The following is a 19,147-nucleotide window of genomic DNA, read 5'->3' on the forward strand; positions in this document are numbered from 1 at the left end:
TTTGAGATTCTTCAAGCGTGCAAACACAGCCCTCAATGTGCTCATGTGATCAAGCCAGGTAGTTGAATGAACAACCAGGTCATCAAGATATGCGGTAACAATCAGGGACATCAGCCAATACAATATTTTCCAAACGTGGCCGGGGCGTTCCTCATTCCAAAAGCCATTACTGTGTACTGGCAGAAACTGTCAGGGGTTACAAAGCAGACACCTCAGAGGCACGAGGGGTTAAAGGCACCTGCCAATAACCTTTTAACAAGTAAAGTTTAGTAACATACGCAGCCGATCCAATGGTGTCTTTACAGTCGTCCATGCGAGGTAAAGGGAATGAGTCAGGTATAGTAACATTATTCACTTGTCTGTAGTCAGTGCAAAACCTTTGAGTCCCGTCAGGCTTTGGAATCAGCAGACAGGGGGGAACTCCAAGGACTGCCACTGGGGATTGCCATCTCATTTCCCACTAAATAAGTTACCTCTTTCTTCATCACTCCCCTCTTGGTTGAATTCACACGATAAGGGTGCTGTTTGATTGGAGCAGCATCACCTACATTTATATCATGTTTCAACACATTTGTACGACTGGGAACATCCTTAAAGAGACTCGGAAAGTCAGTGATTAGTAATTCAATATCAGCCCTCTGCTGATTATTCAAGTGCAACAAATGGGATTGGAGAGACGCTACCATCTCCGAATTACATGAACGAGCACACTGCTCAGGAGTATTTTGCATCACCAAACTGTCCTCATCATTTACGCTGACTCCTGGGTGGGTAACCATGCTCACAGAAGCAACAGAGGATACCACAGGAGGTTTACTGGTAATGGGGGATTCGATACCAACTCTAACATGATAGGCTTAATCATGTTAATGTGACATTCCCGAAATGGGCGTCTACGGTCTGGCATTTTGATAACATAATCAGTATCACTGAGTTTTCGCTCCACCAAATATGGGCCAGAGAAACTGGAAGAGAGACACGAGCCGGGTACCGGCAACAACACCTTAGACTTGGTCACCTGGTTGAAAAGAACTAGACGCCGTTTCTACATTAAAGTGACGTTTCATTTTCTTTTGTGTGGAAGACAGATTTTCTCTGGCTACAGCACAGGCGTCATGCAACCGCTCCCGGACTTGACTAACATAGTCTAGTACATTAGTAGAGGACCCAACTGAATCATCAGCCATAATTTGTTCTTTCAGTACCTTGAGAGGCCCTCTCACTGTGTGACCAAAGATTAGCTCAGCTGGGCTAAACCCAAGAGACTCTTGTACGGTCTCCCGAATAGCAAACAGCACGTACCACACCCCCTCATCCCAATATTTTTCTGTGTCCATACAGTATTTACGCAACATGGCTTTTAGCGTCTGATGCCAACGTTCCAGCGCACCCTGACTCTCCGGGTGGTAAGCGCTAGACATCTGATGGGACACTGACAAGGACTTCAACAAACTTCCAAACAATCTCAATGTAAAATTAGTGCCTTGATCCGTCTGTACGATTTTTTGAAATCCAAAGGTAGAGAAATACTTAATCAGCACCTTCACAATTGCCTTACTTGTGATTTTACGTATAGGAATCGCCTCTGGGTACCTTGTAGCAGTGCACATTATTGTTAACAAGAATTGATTACCCGTCTTAGTCCTGGGTAATGGACCAACACAATCGATTATTACTTTCTCAAACGGCTCTCCCATGACCGGAATCGGGCAGAGAGGAGCCGGGGAAATTACCTGGTTAGGCTTCCCCACCACTTGGCACGTACTACATGTACGGCAATAACGAGCTACATCCCGTTTCATTCCCGGCCAGAAGAAAAGACGGAGGATTCGATCGTAGGTTTTAGTCACCCCTAGATGACCAGACCAGGGAATATCATGAGCTAGGGACAACACCTTCTTCTGAAACGTGTCAGGAACTACAATCTGGAAGACGGAACTCCAATAATTTTCTAGGTCAGCACGGGGAGTCCATTTTCTCATCAAAAGACCCTTCTCAAGGAAATACGTCACGCCTTTCCTTTTTGCCTCACTCAAAGGTAACATGGAGGAAAAACATTTGGCCAAGCCCACATCCTCTTTCTGGGCAGCTATTAGCTTCTCCCGAGTAACTGGCAACCTTAAACAGTCCACCGAGGAAGCCATTGTTTTGTCTTTATTACCATCATCATAATCAGAACTCACTGGGAACACAGGAGTAGAACACTGGATATCTTCCCCATTCAACATAGGTGCAAGCACAGAGTCAGCTAAGTCTACCATGGTACCTAAGCGACGCGACTGCGCACGCGTAATGGCACACGCTGGAAATGCTTCTGGAAACGTAGTGGCCAAAACATCAGCACTTGACTGAGTATCAGGCTTGTCCAGCACTTCTAACACAGGCACAACTTTGCCTCCTGCTAGATCGTTACCCATGATTAGAGCAACCCCATTCACGGGAAGCTCGGACTGTACACCGATTTTGAAACATCCACTCACTAGATCAGAAGTCAAATGGACAGAATGTAACGGAACAGGCACACAACCCATTTCGATCCCCCTTAATAATACACTAGAGCCACAATAAGACTCCTCTGACCAGGGCAGAACACTCGAGAGAATTACAGACTGAGCCGCACCAGTATCTCTCAATATCAAAACTGTCTTTTGTTCTCCAGAATCACCTGTCAGTGAAACAAAGCCTTTAAATATGAACAGGTAGTACAACCCCAGGACTCTCCTTTATAGAGCTCTTAGAGTTTACCTTAATCAAACCCACACTTTTATGGGGTTTAGGGGTTGAAGGGGGTGACTTGCGTTTTAGAGACATACATCCCGAAATTACGTGTCCGACTTTATGACAGTAAAAACATGCGCGTTCCTCCTTTGGAGTCAGCCGTGTACTTCCTGAGTACGGTGGGAATTGTAGACAGGAGAAGATACAACCGGTCTATTCTCACTACGGTGTGTGGGAAACACCATTTTATGTGTTAACACAAATTCATCTGCAAGCACCGCAGCGTCAGATAACTTTAACACTTTCTGTTCATTAATGTATACAACCAACCGCTCTGGGAGGCTGTTTTTAAATTCTTCCAATAACATTAATTCACGAAGACCTTCAAAGTCATTGATTTTACTTGCTGAGCACCATTTGTCAGAGACTCCTTCTCTCTAGCGAATTCAACAAACGTTTTTATAGAGGATTTGGAGTGCTTTCTAAACTTTTGTCTATAAGCCTCCAGCACCAGCTCATACCCACGGAGCACAGTAGCCTTAACAATGTCGTAATTAAGACTATCAGCGAGAGAGAGAGTACCCATCACTTCCTGCGCTTTAACGGACAATTTACACTGAAGTAACAGAGGCCACACATCCCTAGGCCAATTCAAAGCCACTGCTATACGTTCGAATGAACAAAAGTAAGAGTCAACCTCAGACTCACGGAATTGTGGAACTAAAGCAATATGCCGGCTAATGACAAAGGTAGAGGCAGATCCTGGGGTGGAAAACACACTAGTGGGAACGGCAGGGACAGCGGCCAGCCTCGCCGTCTCTGCCTCTAATTCCAATTTGCGCATTTCAAAGTCCATCTGCCTTATCTTAATGTCCTTTTCTGCTTCCAACTTCAGTCGGCGCATCTCCAACTTGAGATATAGCTCATCCATTCGGAATTGTGCTCTCTCTTCTGCCTCCAGCTGCAGCCGTAGGCATAGGAGAGATAGGGTCAAATCGAGGCAAGGTGGCCGGGGCCTTATACTCGACCTCATCATCGGGCCTATACGGGGTACCCGGAGTATCCACCACCTCTCTATCCGCAGGCCAAGGCAAAACCAACACCTGCTGTTCAAACAGCGCCACTAACACCAATGCCCTTACCTGCGCCTTAACAAAACCCCTTGGCACGGAGATATCTAAATGGTCTGCCAAAGTCTCTAAATCCACTCCTACAATTCTCAAAACCCTCACACATAGGGTTATCCAGAAGAAACTTAAGGTTAAAGGTGGCCATTTTCTAAATCCACCACCTAAGTACAACATCCAACACAGAACTAAACACTACACCCAACACAACAACCACACAATCCACATCTACCACCAAAGTGTGCGGGCACAAGCTGGATCAAAGATCCCGGACGAGCCCCCATGTTACGTTCTCCCCTCGGGTGTAGTTCGTCTGAGGAGGAGACGTAAATGCCTGTGCCTGCGCACACAAGGTAAACTAGATGGATGGGGAAGAAATGTGGGGTGTAACTAACTAAAATAATCAGACACTACAACCAGAACTCAATGTTAGCCGTCGGGGGACGTTTAGTAAGTTACTAAACAAAATAACATACAACACCCATAAAGAAGCCGTACTAAAACAAAGATCAATCAAACAAACCAGGGAAGGTAAGAGAAGGGAATGTTTGGGAACGGGGTCCAAGTAATGAAAATAAACAAACGGTCCCTCCTCTTCTAGACACCCAATCCTTCCTATCACACTCTAAGCCTTATCCAGCTTTCCTACCTGTTACCACAAATACAGGGGTGACACCCGCCCGGCTAACCTAGTGTGTAAAACAGTGGGTTATCTATGTGTGAATGTACACCCATGGGCAGAACTACCTTTCCCTTCTCCAGGACCCAGGTAGGGTGGAATACAGCAGGAGGACAGGCTGGAACACAAACAAAGATCAATCAAAACAACCAATAACCAAATCCACAAACAGCCAAACAAAAAGTGCCCTCTCTCACGACAAACAGTTTATACTCTAGTCAATCAGCCACAGCTGCCAGGACTCCGGACCGAAGCCACACCCACCATCGTCAGCCGCAACTCAGCACACCTGTAATGACCAGAACACACAAACAGAACAACCACTCTGAACCACACACTACAAAGGAAGATTGGGAGAAAGAAAAACATGTCACACGTAACACCCACCGTAAAGCATGGAAGAGGAGGTGTTATGGTGTGGGGGTGCTTTGCTGGTGACACTGTCTGTGATTTATTTAGAATTCAAGGCACACTTAACCAGCATGGCTACCACAGCATTCTGCAGCAATACGCCATCCCATCTGGTTTGGGCTTAGTGGGACTATCATTTGTTTTTCAACAGGACAATGACCCAACACACCTCCAGGCTATTTAAGCGCTATTTTACCAAGAGGGAGAGTGATGGAGTGCTGCATAAGATGACCTGGCCTCAACCAAATTGAGATGATTTGGGATGAGTCGGACCGCAGATTGAAGGAAAAGCAGCCAACAAGTGCTCAACATATGTGGGAACTCCTTCAAGACTGTTGGAAAAGCATTCCAGGTGAAGCTGGTTGAGAGAGTGCCAAGAGTGTGCAAAGCTGTCATCAATGCAAAGGGTGGCTATTTGAAGAATCTCAAATATAAAATATATTTGGATTTGTTTAACACTTTTTTGGTTATTACATGATTCCATATGTGTTATTTCATAGTTTTGATGTCTTCACTATTATTCTACAATGTAGAAAATAGTAAAAATTAAGAAAAACCCTTGAATGAGTAGGTGTTCTAAAACATTTGACCAGTAGTGTATGTAAATATGTATGTATGTAACTGCCAAATTAAAGGAAACAGCTGAGTAAATGAGGGATACAAAGTATATTGGAAGCAGGTGCTTCCACACAGGTTTATATATATATATGTGTGTACACTACCTTTCAAAAGTTTGGGGTCACTTAGAAATGTCCTTGTTTTCGAAAGAAAAGCAAATTTTTTGTCCATTAAAATAACGTCAAATTGATCATAAATATAGTGTAGACAATGTTAATGTTGTAAATGGCTATTGGAGCTGGAAACTGCTGATTTGTAATAAAATTATCTACATATGCGTACAGAGGCCCATTATCAGCAACCATCAGTCCTGTGTTCCAATGGCACGTTGTGTTTGCTAATCCAAGTTTATCATTTTAAAAGGCTAATTGATCATTAGAAACCCTTTTGCAATTATGTTAGCACAGCTGAAAACTGTTGTGCTGATTAAAGAAGCAATAAAACTGGCCTTCTTGAGACTAGTTGAATATCTGGAGCATCAGCAATTGTGGGTTCGATTACAGGCTCAAAATGGCAAGAAACGAATAACTTTCTTCTGAAACTCGTCAGTCTATTCTTGTTCTGAGAAATGAAGGCTATTCCATGCGAGAAATTGCCAAGAAACTGAAGATCTCGTACAACGCTGTGTACTACTCCCTTCACAGAACAGCGCAAGTTGGCTCTAACCAGAATAGAAAGAGGAGTGGGAGGCCCTGCTGCACAACTGAGCAAGAGGACAAATACATTAGAGTGTCTAGTTTGAGAAACAGACGCCTCACAGGTCCTCAACTGGCAGCTTCATTAAATAGTACCCGCAAAACACCAGTGTCAACGTCAACAGTGAAGAGGCGACTCCGGAATGCTGACCTTCAGAGTTGCAAAGAAAAAGCCATATCTCAGACTGGCCAATAAAAAGAAAAGATGAAGATGGGCAAAAGAACACAGACACTGGACTTTTTCTTTGCAACTCTGCCTAGAAGGTCAGCAGCCCGGACTGATGGTTGCTGATGGTTGCTGATAATGGGCCTCTGTACGCCTATGTAGATATTCCATTACAAATCAGCCGTTTCCAGCTAGAATAGCCATTTACAACATTAACAATGTCTACACTGTATTTCTGATCAATTTGATGTTATTTTAATGGACAAACAAATTGCTTTTCTTTCGAAAACAAGGACATTTTTACGTGACCCCAAACGTTCGAACGGTAGTGTATATATTTCATTCACCCTAATGACTACTTTTCTATCCAGGAGCCAAGTATCACAGAAATCACTCCTGACTACGGGCCTCAAATAGGGGGAACCTTGGTCACAGTGACAGGGCCTCACTTGAATGCTGGGATGATAAAGACTGTGTCTATAGGAGACCAGGACTGCCCCGTCAAGAGGTAATTATGGGCATCAACCTCTCTGTTTTCATTGGTTTCTGCTGTGTTCTTTTCTCTCACAAGGTCTCTCATTGCAACTAAAGAATATGTCCCTTTCTTAGTATGTGTCTATCTGTATCTACGGTATATCAGTGTTCATAATATGACGTTTTTGTCCCGCTCGGTACGGTGTCTCTGCCAGTGTCTCTGAGGGTACTGGGACCATGTCCTCCATAGTCTGCCTGTCCAAAGGGTTGGCAGTGGTGAAGAAGGTGCCTGTCAGGGTTTTCATTGACCAATCCCAAGTGTCTACTACGAAGATGTTTCACTACAAGAAGGACCCTGTGATCACTGTGATACAGCCAGCCTGCAGCTTCACAAGGTAGGCCATACTTAATCTCGTTTACCCACAAGTCAAATTCTCGCAAAATTGTCACTTCCTGAATCTGTCCTCGAGAGATTAGGCCGTGCTATACTCACTGGCCAGCTGGCATCATCTGGGTGCTTCAGGGCTTAGCTGTCTGACCAATGCGCTGCTTTATAGAACTGTAGAAAAGGGTTGAAAAGACAGTTGATAGCAGGCATAGTGCATAGTGTTAGATACAATGACAGAACAGCCAGTAATAAGGCATGTGTATTCAGTGCAGTGCCTACACTTTTAGCTGTGCAGGAAATGTTCAACCTCTCTTGAGACAATCAGGTCAATCTAAGTGAGGATATGGTGATAGACAGGCCAACAGAAATAGACATGCTGAGACCTGTTGTGGGTCCATTTGTGGGTCTCATTTCAGCAACTGCCACAAAAATAATAAAGAATAAACTGCAAATAGTGCTGGTTTCCCCACAATGTACAGTCAGCATCAGTGACCTCTAACACCAAGTCTATATTTGTTTGTTTTTATTTGTTGAATCTTGTGATTAAGTGGATCCAAAATCATAATCAAAGGCGACAATCTGGACTCTGCGTACAACACTGTGATCCTCTACAAATCCCACAACCCCTCCCAGAATCTTCTGCAGCGTGTAAGTTATCCTCTAGGATTAACAACCCCGGGCCTCATAAACCTAACATTGGGATAACATCTATGAAATGTCAGTAAATTACCCCCAGAATACTGTTATTGACATTATTTGATGTCTTGAATGTAACCCAGGTCTGCAACGGCACAGCAACCCCCACACGTATGGAGTGCTTCGCCCCTGTTTTCCCCAGTAATGAGACAGACAAGGGCATCATCACTATCAACATGGACGGGGCCAACAAACTCCTGGTGAAGCACTTCGACTACCAACCAGACGCCAGCATCACCCCCTTTGAGTACGAAGGCAACATACTGAGCCTGAGCCCTGGACAAACTGAGGTTTCACTGCATGTACGTTCACAATTATACACACAGGCATCATCAACCAGCTAGGTAGACAGTCAATCAATCACCATGGTTTTCAACCAGTACAGTAACTCTAGTAACTCTACATTGAACAATTGATTAATGTGTAAATCCGACCATGACTGTTGTACAAGTAGTTGATTTCTTCGTATCTTAGGTCCCAGCGGGCAAAGCTGATTGGTTGAAATAACGTCATTACAAGTAAATAATACCAAGGCTCCAATAAGTACCACAATGAGTCTTGCTCTGCCATGTTCTGCAGCACAACAAGCTGAGCATGGTGAGTCCCTGTATGGAGATTACAATGACCATCGGAGGTGTGGACTGTGGCGTCCAGGTACTGGACAACGAACTGACCTGCAGGATCCCCAAGGATCTCATCATCCCCAGTGAAGGGTCACCTGTCAGGGTGAGCTACTCTACTTACTGTAATGGTTAACCTAATTGAACTTAACCCTTAGTTAACCATTATCATGCCTGTTCTATAGTAAACCGAACTGGGCCATTAGTAACAGTTGTCATAAAGAAAACAGGTTTTGGGTCAATTCCATTTAAATTAATTGGAATTAGAATTTCAGTTTACATTGACTGAATTGAAATGGAATTGACCCTAACCTTAAAAGCAAGCCATCAATCCATGAGTAAACTGATCCTAAAGTAAAGTAATATAAAAACGATCCTAAAGTCTGAGTGATATCCTGGTTTCTGTCCCAGGTGTCTGTGAATGGGCGTGCCTATGAGGTGGGCACTGTGGTCTTCATCAGCAACACCGTCAACACAGTGGGTGTGGTGATGGGGATCTTTGCTGCGTTGTGCTTTGGCGCTTCCCTGGCGTTCATCGCCATGAAACATGTGATGAGAAAAAAGAAAAGTGAGAACCATTACTGTCCGTGGGATTCGCTACCATGGGATTACCATGGGATTACCATGGGATTACCATGAGATTCACTTTCACCTACCATTACAGTTGTAGGAGATTAATTTGATAACCCTGTTGCAGGAGAACTTTCCTGCAATGCAGGACATGTTAAACTTGTAGTGTATTTGAGGTTTAAACAGACTTCTGAAGTTTGTAATTTCCATTTTTAAATTCAACCTATAAAAATAAATCCATTAATTATAATCCACATAATAATATACATTTCCTGTTGCTGCAAATGGCTCAAATTAAGATCCTACATCTGTACTCTTGTAGTATGTAATCCAGAATGTGTGCATTTTAAGACATTTTTGCTTTGATTTAAGTATGTATATGACAATGCATTAATTGTGTTGATTTAGAAATTTCAGCCAACGTAGAGTTTCGTTTAGCAAGGATGTCCGTCCGCAGCAGAATAGACAACAACCCTGACCTATCCCCCACAGGTGACTATAGACGAGGTGAGACCCTTGATGTGATAACTTATTATGATTCATCAATCTTGTTATTCATTCATTCAATCAATGGTTTTTCTTGCTGTTTCCTCTGTACTCCAGACCTGTCCAACCAGCCGAGCCAGACGACAGGCTCAGGAGGGATAGCCTTCCATGGCCTGGTCTACACTGCCGCCTTTGACCCCTCGGCCGTGCCTCTGATCTCATTGGACACCCTGAGACCTGAGCTCCTGGAGGAGGTCAGAGACGTCCTGATCCCAGCCGACACGGTCAACGTTCACCGCAACCAGATCATTGGTAAAGGTATGGATAGAGCGGTCCCAGATCTGTCCTATGGTCATTGTAACGCCAAACAGATCGGGACCTCCTCAGACACTGAGAGAAGAAACATGCTTCTGGTAGTCATCTTCAATTCAATAGTATCCAGCCATTTCTATTTCCACTCAATCACATGTTCATTCTTTTTTCATTTAAAATATGTAACTAGACTAGAGCAATATCCCCAAAAACACTGATGTCATTTTGTTGTTATTCAGGTCATTTTGGCACTGTGTACCACGGCTACCTAACAGACAGCAAGAACCAAGAACAGTTAATCCACTGTGCTGTTAAATCATTGAACAGTAAGTGGATTATTTAAATTCTGTTTGGCTGAGCCCTCTTGCCATAAACAACTATGCTAGTCATTTGCTGTGTGTATATCCTGCTAGTTTCATGTAGAACAATGCTCTCTCGTGCTCTCTCTCGCTCTCAGGGATCACAGCCCTGGAGGAGGTGGAGCAGTTCCTGAGAGAGGGCATCCTGATGAAGGAGTTCCACCACACCAACGTTTTGTCCCTGTTGGGCATTCTTCTGCCTCAGGATGGGCTCCCCCTGGTGGTGCTGCCCTATATGAAACATGGAGACCTGCGCCACTTTATACGCTGCGAAAGGAGGGTAAGTCAAACTATAGGGCCTTTCTTTGTCAAAGTAAATGGAAAGAATCACCAGATTTAACTGATACCTAACCTTTTTCACTGGTGTAGTGAAGATTACTGCAAGTGCTTAGGTTTTATTAATGATATCTCACCAACAACTCCTCTGTTCTACTCTTTCTCTTCTCCTCCAGAACCCAACGGTGAAAGACCTGATTGGCTTTGGGCTGCAAGTTGCCAAAGGGATGGAGTACCTGGCCCAGAAGAAGTTTGTACACAGAGACCTGGCAGCTCGGAACTGCATGTAAGTCCAGGGCAGGCCTGTCACTCATACCTTTGGACACTCCAACACACACACACAAACACTCACTCCATCAGGGGATTGGAAGTGATGCAGACAATTACATTGATGGAAGTTATAATCTATCGGCAATATTAAAGCTGATCTACCCCCTACAAAAAAAAAGAAAAGAAAAAATGAAACACTCTCACTCCATCATAATATGCACATACATTTATACTGACTCTAAACACACCCACTCACGTACAATCATCATATACGCTGCTGCTACTCTGTTTATCATATATCCTGATGCCTAGTCACCTTACCCCTATACATACAGTATCTACAGTGGGGAGAACAAGTATTTGATACACTGCCGATTTTGCAGGTTTTCCTACTTACAAAGCATGTAGAGGTCTGTAATTTTGATCATAGGTACACTTCAACTGTGAGAGACAGAATCTAATCCAGAAAATCACATTGTATGATATTTAAGTAATTAATTTGCATTTTATTGCATGACATAAGTATTTGATACATCAGAAAATAAGAACTTAATATTTGGTACAGAAACCTTTGTTTGCAATTACAGAGATCATACGTTTCCTGTAGGTCTTGACCAGGTTTGTACACACTGCAGCAGGGATTTTGGCCCACTCCTCCATACAGACCTTCTCCAGATCCTTCAGGTTTCGGGGCTGTCGCTGGGTAACACAGACTTCCAGCTCCCTCCAAAGATTTTCAATTGGGTTCAGGTCTGGAGACTGGCTAGGCCACTCCAGGACCTCCAGACCTCCAGGATGCTTCTTACGGAGCCACACCTTAGTTGCCCTGGCTGTGTGTTTCAGGTCGTTGTCATGCTGGAAGACCCAGCCACGACCCATCTTCAATGCTCTTACTGAGGGGAGGAGGTTGTTGGCCAAGATCTTGCGAAACATGGCCCCATCCATCCTCCCCTCAATACGGTACAGTTGTCCTGTCCCCTTTGCAGAAAAGCATCCCCAAAGAATGATGTTTCCACCTCCATGCTTCACGGTTGGGATGGTGTTCTTGGGGTTGTACTCATCCTTCTTCTTCCTCCAAACATGGCGAGTGGAGTTTAGACCAAAAAGCTCTATTTTTGTCTCATCAGACCACATGACCTTCTCCCATTCCTCCTCTGGATCATCCAGATGGTCATTGGCAAACTTCAGACGGGCCTGGACATGCGCTGGCTTGAGCAGGGGGACCTTGCGTGCGCTGCAGGATTTTAATCCATGACGGCGTAGTGTGTTACTAATGGTTTTCTTTGAGACTGTGGTCCCAGCTCTCTTCAGGTCATTGACCAGGTCCTGCCGTGTAGTTCTGGGCTGATCCCTCACCTTCCTCATGACCATTGATGCCCCACGAGGTGAGATCTTGCATGGAGCCCCAGACCGAGGGTGATTGACCGTCATCTTGAACTTCTTCCATTTTCTAATAATTGCACCAACAGTTGTTGCCTTCTCACCAAGCTGCTTGCCTATTGTCCTGTAGCCCATCCCAGCCTTGTGCAGGTCTACAATTGTATCCCTGATGTCCTAAACAGCTCTCTGGTCTTGGCCATTGTGGAGAGGTTGGAGTCTGTCGGATTGAGTGTGTGGACAGGTGTCTTTTATACAGGTAACGAGTTCAAACAGGTGCAGTTAATACAGATAATGAGTGGAGAACAGGAGGGCTTCTTAAAGAAAAACTAACAGGTCTGTGAGAGCCGGAATTCATACTGGTTGGTAGGTGATCAAATACTTACGTCATGCAATAAAATACAAATGAATTACTTAAAAATCATACAATGTGATTTTCTGGATTTTTGTTTAAGATTCCGTCTCTCACAGTTGAAGTGTACCTATGATAAAAATTACAGACCTCTATATGCTTTGTAAGTAGGATAACCTGCAAAATCGGCAGTGTATCAAATACTTGTTCTCCCCACTGTACCTCTATCGAGCCAGTATCCCTGCACATTGTAAATATGGTACTGGAACTGACTGATCCTCTATATATTATGCTTACTTACTTTCTCCTGTTCTTCTTTTTATTTATGTGTGTTTTTGTTCTACCTTATTTTTAGTGTTACATTGTTATTGACTATTGTGTTGTTGGGTTTGGATCTTGCAAGAAAGGCATTTCACTGTACTAGTGCATGTGACATTAAAACTTGAAACTAATGTAAATACTATTTCTCAATCCAGGACCTAGCTGTACCATCTTAAATATCTGTCTATTATCATCTATTATCTATTGTCTCTTTAGGCTTGATGAAACGTTCACGGTGAAGGTAGCAGACTTCGGCATGGCCAGAGATGTGTTTGACAAGGAGTACTACAGCATCCAGGACCACAAGAAGGCCAAGCTTCCAGTCAAGTGGATGGCCATAGAGAGCCTGCAGACACAGAAGTTCACCACTAAGTCAGACGTGGTCAGTGGACATGGCCTTAGTTAACATACTCTGTATACTTGATCTGTCTTGACTCTTTATCCCTTGTCTTCACAGTGGTCATTTGGGGTCCTGATGTGGGAGCTGTTGACCAGAGGAGCTAGCCCCTATCCTGATGTGGACCCCTATGACATCACACACTTCCTGTTGAAGGGGCGCAGGCTGCCCCAGCCACAGTTCTGCCCTGACGCCCTGTAAGTGGTTCTGGTCTCATTTTCTACGTAATCTAAGAATTGGAAAGAATTCTCTCTGATGAGCTTGGTTGTTGATGGCAGTTGTTGTTTTTCTAGGAACAATTGGTTGTTGATGGCGGTTGCCATTGCTTTACAGCTACTCTGTCTTGGTTGTTGATGGCGGTTGCCATTGCTTTACAGCTACTCTGTCTTGGTTGTTGATGGCGGCTGTTGTTTCTCTACAGGTACTCAGTCATGCTGGAGTGCTGGGACCCAGAGCCGGAGCTCAGGCCTGACTTCCACACGCTGGACCAGGAGGTGCTGGAGATCCTGTCCTACCTTGAGGGAGAGCACTACATCAGTCTTAAGGTGACCTACGTCAACCTGGACCAGCCACGGCCCTACCCCGCCCTGACCGCCTCCGCTGACGAGGCTGAAGCCTCGTTTGGATCAGAGTCAGACAGCGTTGTGTCCAGCTGAGGACCACGGCACCTCAGGGGTCAACAGAACTGACTGGACCAGACCAGAACTGACTGGACCAGAACTGACTGGACCAGACCAGGACAGGGACAGTAGAAAGAGGTCAGAGGGCACGGATGGGGGCATGACCATTTACCAAAGATGGATGGCTTCTCCTTTTCCTATCCACGATGCAGTATGCAGAAAGATTCCCATCCACGATGCAGTATGCAGAAAGAATCCCATCCACGATGCAGTATGCAGAAAGATTCCCATCCACGATGCAGTATGCAGAAATAATCTTGCACTTCAGTTACTCCAGATTGGATTGTGAAGGAATAGAACATTGACTATTGACTAAGGAGACCTTGTGAAATTTGTCCACTTGTGTGAGCATTGACACAGAATTTCAATGGCGTTTCCCCCACCTTGTGAGTACACAAATTATGACTATATCATATTTTTGTTTACTTTAAATGCTTTTATTTTTTTTATGGTAGGTTTTCAGGTGGAGAAATGGTATTTATGGGACACCAAGTGAGCCCTCTCTATGTCTGAATCACAGCTTTAAATATGAACAAATGAATGTAAATGTCTGAAATGTGGATATGTTATGCTAATTAATGACTATGATTTGAGCTTGACATTAATACACTGCTCAAAAAAATAAAGGGAACACTAAAATAACACATCCTAGATCTGAATGAATGAAATAATCTTATTAAATACTTTTTTCTTTACATAGTTGAATGTGCTGACAACAAAATCACACAAAAATTATCAATGGAAATCAAATTCATCAACCCATGGAGGTCTGGATTTGGAGTCACCCTCAAAATTAAAGTGGAAAACCACACTACAGGCTGATCCAACTTTGATGTAATGTCCTTAAAACAAGTCAAAATGAGGCTCAGTAGTGTGTGTGGCCTCCACGTGCCTGTATGACCTCCCTACAACGCCTGGGCATGCTCCTGATGAGGTGGCGGATGGTCTCCTGAGGGATCTCCTCCCAGACCTGGACTAAAGCATCCGCCAACTCCTGGACAGTCTGTGGTGCAACGTGGCGTTGGTGGATGGAGCGAGACATGATGTCCCAGATGTGCTCAATTGGATTCAGGTCTGGGGAACGGGCGGGCCAGTCTATAGCATCAATGCCTTCCTCTTGCAGGAACTGCTGACACACTCCAGCCACATGAGGTCTAGCATTGTCTTGCATTAGGAGGAATCCAGGGCCAACCGCACCAGCATATGGTCTCACAAGGGGTCTGAGGATCTCATCTCGGTACCTAATGGCAGTCAGGCTACCTCTGGCGAGCACATGGAGGGCTGTGCGGCCCCCCAAAGAAATGCCACCCCACACCATGACTGACCCACCGCCAAACCGGTCATGCTGGAGGATGTTGCAGGCAGCAGAACGTTCTCATTGCGTCTCCAGACTCTGTCACGTCTGTCACATGTGCTCAGTGTGAACCTGCTTTCATCTGTGAAGAGCACAGGGCACCAGTGGCGAATTTGCCAATCTTGGTGTTCTCTGGCAAATGCCAAACGTCCTGCACGGTGTTGGGCTGTAAGCACAACCCCCAACTGTGGACGTCGGGCCCTCATACCACCTTCATGGAGTCTGTTTCTGACCGTTTGAGCAGACACATGCACATTTGTGGCCTGCTGGAGGTCATTTTGCAGGGCTCTGGCAGTGCTCCTCCTGCTCCTCCTTGCACAAAGGCGGAGGTAGCAGTCCTGCTGCTGGGTTGTTGCCCTCCTACGGCCTCCTCCACGTCTCCTGATGTACTGGCCTGTCTCCTGGTAGCGCCTCCATGCTCTGGACACTACGCTGACAGACACAGCAAACCTTCTTGCCACAGCTCGCATTGATGTGCCATCCTGGATGAGCTGCACTACCTGAGCCACTTTTGTGGGTTGTAGACTCCGTCTCATGCTACCACTAGAGTGAAAGCACCGCCAGCATTCAAAAGTGACCAAAACATCAGCCAGGAAGCATAGGAACTGAGAAGTGGTCTGTGGTCACCACCTGCAAAACCAGTCCTTTATTGGGGGTGTCTTGCTAATTGCCTATAATTTCTACCTGTTTTCTATTCCATTTGCACAACAGCATGTGAAATGTATTGTCAATCAGTGTTGCTTCCTAAGTGGACAGTTTGATTTCACAGAAGTGTGATTGACTTGGAGTTACATTGTGTTGTTTAAGTGTTCCCTTTTTTTTTTGAGCAGTGTATGTTTAATAGGATGGATTTCAATTTTTTCAGTCAGATTTGCTCACTTCTTTGCTGGCATCCAATGATATGTCTATGGCTGCGTTTACACACTGATCTTTTTGCCACTATTGGTCTTTTGACCAATCAGATCTTTTGACAATAATGGGCTAAAGATCAGAATTGTGCTGCATGTGTAAACACAGCATTAGAGATGGTCATTTGTGTTGATGATCATTTGATTTATGGTATGAAATGTGTCCACTAACTAAACTGGTCAACTTTGCTGCATTTACACAGGCAGCCCAATTCTGATATTTTTTCACTAACTAATTGGTCTTTTGGCCAATCAGATCTGGAAAATATCTGATGTGAAAAGATCTTATGTGATTGTCAAAAGACTAATTAGTGGGGGAAAAATCTGAATTGGGCTGCCTGTCAACTCAGCTCTTGAGATTCACAAGGACACGCTTCTGAGAGGCAGTTAGCCATCCTCGTGAAGGGGTAAACTTTAAATTGCCCTTCCTCTTCAGAGAAAATAATAATAGGAATACTAATTGATACTCAGGGAGTCAACATATACATTTGTCCAGTTTGAGAAATAAACCTGCCTTTTATTAAAGGGGCAGTCTGGGATGCTACATCAATTTTTGAACTTCTAAATGAATTATGCTGTATATACCCATTGATTCTTCAAAAATATAACTTAGAAATGCCTCATGAGTTTAGTTCAACTGCCGCTCCCCATCAGAACCCAAAATATAAGCTTGTTTTACTCCATTGTAAACAATGTAATTTTAAACAAACACTGTATAGCCTCAAAACATGGTTAAAACGATACTTTTGATATCATGGATGGTCAGTCCTTGTATTCATAGCTCTGTATGAATTTGAGAGTGGTTAAAATTCTCCAGCCCCATCCCTCAGCTGTTTACCAAAACAAGGAGGGGGTGCCCAGCTTTGTTGTTGTTTGAACTGCAGATTGCCCTTTTAACTCTGAGCTGAAGTATGCCACTCATTTCATACTGCTTGTTACTCTTTGAATCCATCACTAGAGGTCAGTAAAAACCTTTGTCACTAGTCCATTTGCTGCAGTATTCTGCACCTCATCAGACCAAGGTACACACCAGACCTTTGTTACGACAATCTATGTTTCACACTACAATGCTGAAAGGAGATAAGAGGGGTGCTTATTTTGTCTGCGTAAGGAAATGGTTATGATTGGCGCTGGCAGACCGTTGTCTGTGCTGAAATCTCAGGACTCCCAATAGCCTCTGTTCTCTTGTTTATTTCAGTCACTAGATGTGTAATCACCTCCAACTGTGCTCGTCTTGTGGATTGTTTTAGTGACATCAATCAGTCTGTGCGTTTGTATCAACATGAAGAAAGTAAAACATTAGATTTAACACAGCCAATCTCAGATGAGTGGTTTCTGTACAGTATCCATGAATACAGGTGTTCATGAGAGATGGGTTTTGGGTTATTGCTTATACTGAAGGGTTTGAAGTATTCCACAGACTTGTAGGATCTCTCTCCTCTGAGCCTCCCACTGAGCAGAGCTGGAGATACTCTCACTGCAGAGATGATGATGATACGTTTACCTGTCATAAACACCATCACACTGTGGAGCTATTGTAAACAGCAGCCTCTCAATGTGCTGTGTGTGTGTGTGTGAGTTTGTGTGTGTGCACGCACATGTGTGAGAGTGTTTATGTTTTATGTTAACCTTTTCAATTGGGCACTCTTGAAAGCTTCCTCAGTGGTCTTCGAAAAGGTTGACGACCTGCACTGTACACTATATTACAATGTCCTATTATGACAGAATGCAACAATAGGTTAACCTTGGTATGAAGAGGCTTTTATGTAAACAGTTCCACATAATGTTCCACAGTGTTGTAGACTGCAGTTCTGAATCATGCTATTCTGCGGCTACATGGTCCTTGAGACAAGTGTTTTGTAATTCAATCTGGAATGGCGATCAGAGAAATGCTACTAATGCTATAATGACTGATGTACAAACTTTGATTTTTGATTTGATTTGTTAGGATCCTCATTAGCCGATGCCAATGGGCGACAGCTAGTCTTACTGGGGTCTGATATATAACGAAAAAGACATTACAGTCAAAATAGAATTTACATACATTTAAAAACAATAACATGTTGTGTGTGTGTGCATCTATCAGTTACACATACGTGTCAGTGCCTACACACAAGTAGGTCACATGGGGGAGAGGCCTGGGGCGTGAGGTGTTGCTTTACGTCAGGTTCGAGTTGCCAAACGTCAGGCTCGAAACCTTAATGACTTGGAGAAGATCTGCAAAGAGGAGTGGGACAAAATCCCTCCTGAGATGTGTGCAAACCTGGTGGCCAACTACATGAAACGTCTGACCTCTGTGATTGCCAACAAGGGTTTTGCCACCAAGTACTAAGTCATGTTTTGCAGAGGGGTCAAATACTTATTTCCCTAATTAAAATGCAAATCACTTTATAACATTTTTGACATGCGTTTTTCTGGATTCTTTTGTTGTTATTCTGTCTCTCACTGTTCAAATAAACCTACCATTCAAATTATAGACTGATCATTTCTTTGTCAGTGGGCAAACGTACAAAATCAGCAGGGGATCAAATATTTTTTTCCCTCACTCTACAGCTTTACTAGGTCTTTCTTTGCAGCACATGACCATATGACTGGACAGTTATCAAGATAAGATCAAACTAGAGCCTGCATTTCTGCCTTTGTGGAGCGTGGTGTCAAAAAAGCAGAGCATCTCTTTATTACGGACAGACCTCTCCCCATGTTTACAACCATTGAATCTATATGTTTTGACCATGACAGTTTACGATCTAAGGTAACACCAAGTAATTTAGGCTCCTCATCTTTCTCAACAGCCACACCATTCATTACCAGATTCAGCTGAGGTCTAGAACATAGGGAATGATTTGTACTAAATACAATGCTCTTAGTTTTAGAGATATTCATGACCAGTTTA

General features: G+C 44.0%; 1 protein-coding gene across 1 annotated transcript in view; it reads left to right on the forward strand.

Annotated features, from left to right (window-relative positions):
- The window catches only part of LOC311138487 (macrophage-stimulating protein receptor-like), a 32,650-nt gene extending 13,929 nt beyond the window's left edge, over nucleotides 1–18,721 (forward strand). Inside the window, exons 8-21 of the mRNA XM_084173182.1 lie at nucleotides 6,786–6,922; nucleotides 7,104–7,283; nucleotides 7,825–7,924; nucleotides 8,056–8,274; nucleotides 8,552–8,698; nucleotides 9,004–9,160; nucleotides 9,571–9,669; nucleotides 9,766–9,966; nucleotides 10,200–10,286; nucleotides 10,418–10,599; nucleotides 10,772–10,881; nucleotides 13,132–13,297; nucleotides 13,373–13,509; nucleotides 13,734–18,721. Of these exons, the coding sequence (XP_084029308.1) occupies nucleotides 6,786–6,922; nucleotides 7,104–7,283; nucleotides 7,825–7,924; nucleotides 8,056–8,274; nucleotides 8,552–8,698; nucleotides 9,004–9,160; nucleotides 9,571–9,669; nucleotides 9,766–9,966; nucleotides 10,200–10,286; nucleotides 10,418–10,599; nucleotides 10,772–10,881; nucleotides 13,132–13,297; nucleotides 13,373–13,509; nucleotides 13,734–13,968 (2,157 nt within the window). The 3' untranslated portion in view covers nucleotides 13,969–18,721. The remainder of the gene's footprint in view (nucleotides 1–6,785; nucleotides 6,923–7,103; nucleotides 7,284–7,824; nucleotides 7,925–8,055; nucleotides 8,275–8,551; nucleotides 8,699–9,003; nucleotides 9,161–9,570; nucleotides 9,670–9,765; nucleotides 9,967–10,199; nucleotides 10,287–10,417; nucleotides 10,600–10,771; nucleotides 10,882–13,131; nucleotides 13,298–13,372; nucleotides 13,510–13,733) is intronic.
- Nucleotides 18,722–19,147: the final 426 nt, after the last annotated feature.

Source organism: Coregonus lavaretus (genome assembly GCF_964263955.1).
Source record: "Coregonus lavaretus genome assembly, chromosome: 12".
NCBI classification, from domain to species: domain Eukaryota; kingdom Metazoa; phylum Chordata; class Actinopteri; order Salmoniformes; family Salmonidae; genus Coregonus; species Coregonus lavaretus.